This window comes from Rosa rugosa, chromosome 2, assembly GCF_958449725.1.
Source record: "Rosa rugosa chromosome 2, drRosRugo1.1, whole genome shotgun sequence".
Taxonomy (NCBI): domain Eukaryota; kingdom Viridiplantae; phylum Streptophyta; class Magnoliopsida; order Rosales; family Rosaceae; genus Rosa; species Rosa rugosa.
This window is the reverse complement of record NC_084821.1, coordinates 68,787,001-68,797,059: the sequence shown is the minus strand read 5'-3', so window position 1 is coordinate 68,797,059 and position 10,059 is coordinate 68,787,001. Positions and strand designations below refer to the sequence as shown.

General features: G+C 37.4%; 1 protein-coding gene across 1 annotated transcript; it reads right to left on the bottom strand.

Annotated features, from left to right (window-relative positions):
- Nucleotides 1-937: 937 nt before the first annotated feature.
- LOC133729689 (protein STRUBBELIG-RECEPTOR FAMILY 3-like) lies at nt 938-6,935 on the bottom strand. Its single transcript, XM_062157255.1, has 16 exons — nt 6,493-6,935; nt 5,840-5,969; nt 5,684-5,755; nt 5,367-5,432; nt 5,190-5,261; nt 5,024-5,095; nt 4,870-4,941; nt 4,636-4,701; nt 4,432-4,497; nt 3,416-3,786; nt 2,933-3,321; nt 2,406-2,677; nt 2,168-2,297; nt 1,886-2,022; nt 1,512-1,668; nt 938-1,301 (listed from the first exon to the last, which is right to left on the bottom strand). Exons 1-16 carry the CDS (start codon nt 6,596-6,598, stop codon nt 1,239-1,241), a joined length of 2,241 nt encoding a protein of 746 aa, XP_062013239.1. The 5' UTR covers nt 6,599-6,935; the 3' UTR covers nt 938-1,238.
- Between the last annotated feature and the right edge of the window lie 3,124 nt (nt 6,936-10,059).

The following is a 10,059-nucleotide window of genomic DNA, read 5'->3' as shown; positions in this document are numbered from 1 at the left end:
AATTAATGCAAGAAGTATCATATATTGGCTTGAATTTTGAATTTTGGTAGTTACCGCCGAGTCTATGATGGGTTTTGTGATTTGTACCTCCATCAATATTTTGTAGCGCTCAATCCACCAGATAACTTCTCACGTCATAAAATTATAATTCCGTCAATTCACTTACACGTTTCATTCAAAAATGTTAGATGATCAAAGACAAACTCTTGAGTATGATAAGCGTGTCACATGGTGTTGTAACTGCCCAATTGATGAGAAATCACATTTTCCACGTGTCACGGCCTCCCTGCTAAATATTTGTCGCACAAAAATTAAATTAGGTGAGAGAAGGAGAGAAATTAGTCCAAGGGGTGAAGGTGCAAAGAAAGACCTTGGGAGGGTGTTTTTGTATTTAAGAATCCACTTTCAGTTAAACATAGACAATTTCAAGCTGGAAAATAAAACAGAAATGGTGCATCACAATCACAATACATAGATTCTGATAGGATTGCTTCAACGTGTGAAGCAGGCAGCACTGAGAACCCACTTTTGGTTAATAAAAGAAGAAAAGTATTTGACTACCACGATGTTGGGGTCACCCGACATACCAAACTAGCTATCATGCATGGCACCCATCTTTGCCTATTCGCCATTAATAAAGGGATTTCCGACTTTGTGTCTCTCACTTTGCTCCCAGATTTATTATATAAATGGCCACAAATGACCACCACCACTATAACCACTACCGGTTAAAACCAGCAGACCAGTCACGACCACGCATAGGTCTAACTGAGGATAAAGACCACATCCACATGGTCACGGCATTGTCCAACCTTTGTTTTAAGCTCCACACAAAATAGAAGGATAAGAAGGCCAAAGAGTTGAAGATCGATGTGGTTAACAAACTTGGCAAATGGTTTAACTACCCGAATCAATATTACTAGCATAACACAGATGGTGTAAATTTGAAACAGTCTATTACTAGCGTAACACAGATGATGTAAATTTGAAACAGAACTACGGGTCAGTTTTGGTCCTTCTATACAATGAATTAGATTGATCACTCGATATTGACACAAACAGCTGGAAACAATTGCATTTCGTCTCCCCAGTGATACGAGAAAGGAGTTGAGTTTCAAGGTCGCTTCACCCTGAAAATACACTGGCTTGCAACTTCTGCAGGCTCACCACCTGCGTTAGTAATGTTGGTTTTTAAGCTTGCTTCCTTGTTTCATTGATTGCTGGAGTGGCGGCGTTGACTAAGTCATTTGCAGGAGTTCTTGGACAATTTCAGATATAGGTGGTCGGAATTCTGGCTCTCGCTGCAAGAAGATTGGATATAAGGTCAGTTGTTGCTTTGCTAAATACTCCATGAGAAGTATTATACATGTATTATAATAGATGCTTATTATACAAACCAGACGACTTTTCCACAGTTATATTTCAGCGGGAGAGTTATATAAACTAATATTCCTGAATCATCATCTAACCAAAACTTACAATAATGGTTTGTGAGGTAATGCAAAACTTACATGTATGCAAGAGGAAATAATATCTGCCAAACGTGACAAAGACTTCATTGTATAAGCTCCATTTAGAGAGGGATCAACCATCCTTGACAATGCATCAATGTCATGAAGCTTAGGAACTGCCCACCTGACCAAATATTGCTCACCACGAGGCCTTGACCTAGGGAATTAATAACAAGCACATAATCTTAGATGAAGCCAAAGATGTTCAAAACAAAATAGGTATGGTTCATTTAAGTTGACCATATTAAACACTATAGCTTCCGAGGAATCCCTTATTTATTTAAAACAAAAAACAAAAAGAAAACAAAAGTTGACCATATTAAACCGAGAGATAAAAGAAGCACATATATGATATTCTCAATGCTATTGCTAACCTGTCATAGGCTTTTCGCCCTGTAAGGAGCTCTAACATTACAACTCCAAAGCTATAGACATCACTTTGGTGAGTATAACATCCTGAATCAAATTCTGGGGCTGAAGAACCGTAGGCAGTGAGGAGGTGTCCAGCCAACTGAGAGTCAAAAAACACAATATCAGCTACAACTTATGTGAAAGCATAGCTTTAATCAACTCTATAGCTTCAGTTGCACAAACGCGTTAATTTACTTATACTAACAAGTATAATCTCAGTCTAACCTAAAGGTTACGTGACTTACAGAGGGAGATGTTATCAGAGGAGCCAAACCACAGTCTGAGACATGCACTTCAAGCTTTTCATCAAGAAGAAGATTGGCAGACTTGAAATTGTGGTGCACAATTGGTGGTTGACAGACCGCATGCAAATACCTTAACCACAAGTGAAAGCAAGTGAAAATCTAGCAATTAGGATTGCTATTACAACCAATATATGAATTCCATCAAGGAGGTTCTTGTTTGAGTCATTGATCATCTTACTCAAGAGCTCTTGCTGCTCCAAGTGCCACACGGATGCGCACAGTCCATGAGAGTTTCTGGTGAATTTCATCATCAGTATGCAGTGCATCATGGAGAGTCCCATTTCTGCAATACTTATACACAAGTAGCCGTTGGTCGTGCTCCGCGCAGTAACCCACTAGTTCCACAATGTTAGCATGTCTAATTTCAGAGATATTAGACACTAGTTCAAGAAATTCCTCATCACTCTGCTGGCTGCAAGCTGTACTGTCCAGTTTCTTGACTGCTAAAAGCTGAGAAGAAACGAAGGAAGATTAGATGTCAGCATTTTCAGGGCATGAACATAAGAAATGAGGAAGCTAAACAAGATGCATGAAACCAGCATCATCACTACAACCGCCAGGAGAAACCCTTAATTATCTATATCATTAGGTAAGAAATCTACGCCAAAAACAAGGTTCAGGGAAGTAGGCAAAACAAGTTCCATCATCAAAAGTGCAGATTGTAGTCCCAGCAGATAAGTTAATGAAAAATCAAAGGAATCATACCTTTTGATCAGGAAGCTTAGCCCTATAAACACTGCCAAGCATGCCTGCTCCAATAAAATTTTCTGCAGAAAAGCTATTGGTATACTGCTGAAGTGATGCAATAGTAAAGACTTTTACAGAGCTTGGGTTTGGACTCTTCAGCCTGCTTGTGGTAGCAGGACCAACAGGATTTACAGTATCCTTCTTACTGAGGAAAAATGGGGGAGGTGGCGGCGGCAAAAATTCTTCATCCGTGTCTGTCATGTTAATCCCATGATCTTTCCTATGCATTGAACTTTCAGTACTTTTCACATCAGTCTTTTTCTGTTTTTGTGGTTTTGCCATCATACCCATTCTGATGCTCTCCGCTCCATATCCATCCAGTGGTTTCAAAATGGCCTCTTCTGGAACTGTTAAACAAGTTCATAAAGGTACACTGCAATTAAATGCAACATAAAAAGGGGAATTATGATGTTTGAGTAAGGCGGACAGCAAGAATGTTACCTTTCTCCATTTGAAGACCTTCCTCAAGTGAAGATTGAGTGTATTTGGTATTCTCTGTAGGAAGCTTATATGCACTAATGTCATGCCTCTTTGCTTTCTTGTTGTCACTCTTTGCTTTGAAACATCTCACTAGTCCACACAAAATCAATAACAGAACTAATGAAACCCCTCCAATTGCAATCCAAGTGAGCGGCTTAGTTATCAAGGATTTTCCAGTTCTATGAGAAATAAGTATTGGTAGTGGAGAGGGCCCGTTAGCCGGATTCTCTACTCCTGCTCCAGAAGAAGGTGCACTAGCTATCAATGAAGCTACTGGTGCTGGTGCTGGAGGTGATGGAAGAATAGTGGTGTTGAAAGGATTTCCCTCTTTTCTGCACAGAAAATATCACATACAAAAAACAGGTTTAAACAAGAGCACATGAAGTAAAATAACTGGAACATTGCCACAAGAATGAAGAAAGACCCAGCAACTTGATATTCTGAGATAGGAAATGATAATCAATTGTGCACACAAAAAATCATTCCACTGTAATAAATCCTTTCCTGGGTAGCTGCATTCTAGAACTTGGCTATGGAACAACATACTAGCTTTGGACTCTTCTACTGAAAGGAAAACGGGGTTTCCCGCCCTCTTTCTACTATCTTGAATAATGTACATTTGGCTTTTCTACTGTCAGGCCATTTACATGGCACTATGTAGCTCATTACATAAAAAAGAACCTCAATATATTGGTTATTGCTTGATGCTTCATTTCCACGATTTTCATTTTATGTTCTCATAGATTATGTAAAAGATTGTCATAGCTTGTCAACAATATATAATGACATAATTCTCAGCACAGATTTAATTAGAAGAAGAGATACTTGAGAAGCATATTAGTGTCATTAATTTCCACTTTTTGCATAATTCAGTTTCTAAAATATTTACACCTTGAAATAGCTCAAACATGAATATATCTGCATGTATATATATACACATATTTCAATAAAGTAGCAACAAGGAAAGCTTACTTCACCTGAAATCTGGAATGGTCAGCAACTTTGCTGGTATTGGCCCAGAGAATAGATTATTTTCAATATTCCTATATACAAAATAACAATTCTGAGTTTCTAAAGAGAAGTATCAACTTCTGAATTAGAATGGAATACTCTCAAGTTAAATGCAAAGAAACGACCAAAAGACAAAAGGAATTCAAGTTTTAAAGGATGTAAGAATATACAGATCCTGTAGAGGAAGATCCTGTAACACATCAAGGGTTCCAGTCAGGTGATTGTTCTGCAGGTACCTGCAATATAAAAAAAAATATATGTATGGTTACAGAAATTATCGATCGATAGTAAGAAGATAATGAGAAATCTTTGTGAAGACGGTAGATGTTACTGATTATTAGACCCAAAGATCTTTAGTATTTTAGGAAACGAGCGCCACTGTGCATCAAGATGAGTAAACTTACAATGTGGTAAGAGATGACAAATTCCCCAATGACGGACCTAGTTGACCTGTTAAATTATTACTGGACAGATCCCTGCACCATAATATATTCATCATGACCCTAACCAAGAATTGAAAAACAAGGGAAAGCTAACTGAACCAATGAAAACCCATACAATCTCGTCAAACTATTAAGCAGTTGAAAGGCATCTGGTATTTCTCCACTGATATGGTTATTATCTAATGACCTGAGGGAAACAACATAGAAACAGAGTCATGTTACAATAAAAAAAGAAATGCCAACACAATATAACAGCGAGACAACAAAGTAATGAAACTTACAATTCCATCAACTGAGATAATGATGCCAAACCACCTGGGATGCTTCCAGTAAGCTGATTATTTGATAGAGAACTAAGGCAGTGAAGTAAAACAAAAGAATTTATTAAGGACATTTGCACAAAAGGCTATACTGATGGCTGAAACATAGAACCAAAACTGATTGGGATGAGGACATACACGTTTCTGACAGTCGGAGGCAAAAGTATTGGAATATTCCCTCCAATGTGATTATTGCTCAAATCTCTGGTACATAAATCAGAACAACACTCCATAAGATTCAACACAGATGTATACACAATTAACGAAGTTAATGCAACTACGCAAGCAGGAAATTCCAGTTTGAACAAAATGAGGCTTCCAAACATTAGGCCTAAAATATTATGATAAGGCAGATTCAGAAAACAATGATAACTATGGTCACCATAGGGAACTATGGCTATATATATGATAACTGCAAGCACGAGAGCTATACTTCAATAGAAAATGAGACTCACATTTCTATTATTGACCCAAAGGTCTGCAAGCTATCACCCAGTTGTCCTCCCAAGTTGGCACTACTAAGCTTTCTGTTAATCCAGATTAATGGTTCAGAGAACTATGATTATAAGATCAATCACTTGATGCTATCTTGGGAGATGAAATCAACTTACAGTGCTGTTACATTCGCGAAGACACAAATAACACCTTGCCAGTTCTCCCCACAGGGGTCTCCTCCAACAAGAAGCCACCCTTGAAGAGGTGGATAGCCTAGATTAACATATAAGCTATTCACTGCAGCAACTGGCAGGCAAACACAAACAGTAAGAAATATAAAACTAAAATTCCATATATTGGGCTCAGATAATGTACCATTCCATCAAGAAGACTCAAACTTTAAGAATCAAATACAGCAAAACAGAAAAGAATGAGATAATGGGCATGACAAATTTTGTAAACTGAGCACATTTCAACAGAATCTGCCATCAAGGATTTTGCTTTTAACTCACTTCAATTTTTGTTCAAACAACCAAATAGAGTTCTATGAAAGCATATAAAAATGATTGTTCTTTTCTTTTCTGTGAATAATAGCATATAAGCCATTGTATGCCTCAACTGAAACTGCATAATGTGGGCTCAGAAAATTTACCATCGTCTTAAAAAGCCTCAAACTTTAAGAACCAGAAACAGCAAAGCACCAAATGATGAGAAAATGAGCATAACAAACAGAGTACTACTAAACATTTTACTTCAATTTTTCCCATGAACCAAACAGAGCACCATTAAAGCACACAAAAGACTCAGAAAACATGAATGTTGTATTTACCATCTATTGGGTCAGTCAATGCAACAACAGAAGACTCCATACTCTGAATCACCACAAACCCAACAAAGAAGACATGCATGCATATCCCCCACCTCCTAAACCCCATTGTAGTCTGCTTCAAGAACCCAACTTTTTTTTCCAGCAAAACCCTTGGAAACAAAACCTCAAAGCACCCGAATTTCCACGCCAAATCAAAAAGTTCAGAGCTCAGAAGAAGCTTCAAGGTGAGCGGAGAACTGGGTTTGAGCCAGAGTTGAGTTTCTGAGACTGAACTGGGGAGAAAAATCAAATCTTTAATGGGGTTTTGGGGGGTTTTGGACAGAGAAAGAAAGTAGCTAGTGAAGAAGAAACTTCAAACTTGGACTCAAATCAGTCTTTTCGAGAAAAGCTAGTGAGTGCTGGTCCTGCTGTCTCCGTATGTCTGTATCTTTTTTGAAAGCGAAGGGATACTTGAGAAACGCATTCAAAATTTTAAAACCAAACAAAGAAAAATATGTATATGTGTTCGTTGCTTTTGTCTCTCCTTAGTTTTTGTCTCTTGGCCTTCTTCCTAGTCGTATTTGGTATAGCTTAAAATAGCTAGAGGGTCAATTGCTACCGTTCAGAATACAACCCCCATGGTCAGCTTCAATTTAATGCCTCTCAGTCTGTGTGTTCAAACTTCAAAATTGCAATTTAGGACTGTGGATGAGTGAGGGAAAAAATAATAGTGAGTTGGGTAAATGACTCCATACGCCATTAGACCGGCTTGGCCTATATTTTACCAAATGCGCCGTTTAAAATGTGAGCCTCATTTTAATGAGTTTGTAGATGACGTTTAATTTTTCTACGGTTAAAATGATAGAGATTCATGTTTTAATTATCTCTAAACTTTGAGTTTAACAATTAATATGTACTTAAATACTATGTTTGAGTGAATTATATAATATAAATTGGCCAATGGCCCTGATAGAAACACTAGTTATACAAGAATGTTTGTAGTTGGAATTAGTTTTCTGATTTTTGTCCCATTTCATTTTGGTAGCTACAGGCATTCTTACCTTTGCTCACAAGAAATTGTAACGGATTGTACCAATCTCAACCTATTTATATATAATCCATTTTTGAGTCATGTGATGCTTACGTCAACTCTCATATCAATAAGCAAAATTAGGTAGAGTGGCTTAGTTCGCAATGATAATTATCAATAGAATCTTTATCCGAAGCAGTGCATGTTAATCGGTGATCACGGTCAGAATAATATCACCATGGGGTCGTGTCATCTTCAAAGTCTTTTAGCAAAGTAAGACTTGTAGCACAGTTAAACCCTTTATCCCCTCTATTGAATAATGTTTTTTCTTTCCAAAGTGATGATTTAGTGTAGCTAATATCACGCAACATTAACAAACTTGTTTTTTTAAATAGTTGGTAGCTTTATCAAAGAATCAAGTTACTGATATGATCATTGCTAGCTTGCTACTTTCCAACTTTGTTCTACATATTCAATTCTACAGTAGAACTTCTACTAATAGATGGTTCTTCTTCTTCCCCATCATGAAATGTGATTATGCGGCACACACTAAGCAAGCAACGTTAGCCAAGTTCTGTCTATTTCTTCTTTTGTTGATCCAAACTCAACCCAAGCCCTAATCAGTATCAGCCCATTACAATTCCCAGCAACAGTCGTGAAACTTCTCTGATGTCGGACCAAAGACAAGGCTTTGGAGCCCTTGTTTGCCCTAATGTATATAATCCTCTTAATTTCAAAACTAGTTTTGGATGAGCTACCTGTATTTTTCTACCATTATTAGGGTTTAGGGTGTTGCTAGTGAGTACGCGGAACACGCAGAGGCCGGCTTACAGTAGATACCTAGCCAACCAAAGTGTAGTAAGCGAAGGAATGCTTCGGAACGTAGATCTGAAGTTAGGGAGACGAGACCTCAAGAAGTGTCCTCACTTGTGGCCTCAAGTTGAACGTTGCATATTATATGCAAAGCTAGCAAGTTAGATAGATACAAATCATATGATACACAACGTAGTTGGTAGATGGAGAATTTGATCCACTTCCGCAATCCAGATTCATATGCAATCAATCATTTTGCTCATTAACTTCACGGATCCTATATGAAAGAATATGTTGAAGAATAGCTTGTTACTTTGCTGTCAGTATTGATATATTCACATGACTTCTGGTCCATGTTTTCCTTTGTTCTTTCTTTTGGTCGACTTCTTGTTTCATGCTTTAGGTTTTAGCAATGACGGTAAATTTTGCAGCAAATATTACCGATGCACGCATCCACCATAAATTACCTTTCTTGATCGCATTTTTCACCAGCTTCTGACCATCTGGTATAATAAAGACGGGTTCTCACTTATCAGTGGTCACTTTTCTGATTCTCATTTCCCCAATCTGATCTTTATAATTACATATCCACTTCTAGCTTTCTTTTAACTTTTGTTTTCTTAATATTGCCAAAGTTGATATTTCAATTCCCTCACCTGTTCGTTTATCAAATATAGATATTTCTGTTCAATCTTTCTTCAATATTTCTGACAAGTTTAATTTCATTGCCATAAACTAGTATGCCCCATCATCCTATACGGTTCATTTATAATGGAGAATGGACTAGTTCATTGTCATGTATTCCACAGCATTAATTTTGATACTAGCTGGCTATTGATTAATTACTCCATGGTCCGGTGAAGCCTTTGAAAGGGATTCGAACAAATTAATAACAATAATGCTAGAGCTTCTAAAGAAATGTGTGTAGAACACTAGAAGTGACAATGTATATGATAATAACACATTGGGAGAAATATTTAAAGTTTAAAATGGACACTATATATGATTAATAAAATACGTGGTTTGATACACAAAATTTACTATATACAATAGTATTCAATTGATAGAATGATAGACAAATACTTTCTAATAGTATGTACTAATATATGTTTTTTTTTTTTTTTTACCTACTTGAAGAATAAAGATTCAAATTTGAATCACCCATATATGGATAACACTGTAATTTTCGGTTCGCTTGACTCGGTAGTTAAGAAACAATCTTCAGTATGGACTACATAATGCCATATACGTCATTCATGCCCCAAGCATCATGGCGTCTATCTTGGAATCGCTTGTCTAGCTATCTCCTTCGTTTTGTAGAGACCGCATAATGCCATAACCAAAGCATGTCCTTGTGTTTCATATCTCGTTCATCACGGACCAAATATTTAGCAGAATAATGTTCATCACTATTTACTACACAAGTCAAAGAGTTAAGATCACAAACAGAGCCATGTTCGTATGGATTATGATTCTCATATCTGGGGTCCCCTGGCCCTTTGAATCTTCAAAGCCGAACCAAAATCATTCACCTCAGTTCTAAGCCTGTGCCTAGCTAGCCACTTGTTCTTCCTCCCAAATAATCAAATATTGAATGCAATGGCTCACTCAGGGACGGTGAGGCCCTTGCGTATAGTCCCATGCTTTGATTGGACATCACCTTTGTCTTTTTACATGTTATGGGGGGGCTAGCCGTAGCCATAGATATAGCTCTTCTGCAATTCTTAAAAACAATTGCCATGAAA

Coding starts and splice junctions, on each gene's coding strand:
- LOC133729689 (XM_062157255.1), bottom strand. CDS start 6,598: ATGGGGTTTAGGAGGTGGGGGATATGCATGCATGTCTTCTTTGTTGGG. Junction 4,942..5,023: donor CTTAATAGTTTGACGAGATT/GTATGGGTTTTC, acceptor ATTATGGTGCAG/GGATCTGTCCAGTAATAATT. Junction 2,023..2,167: donor CTCTGATAACATCTCCCTCT/GTAAGTCACGTA, acceptor TTTGACTCTCAG/TTGGCTGGACACCTCCTCAC.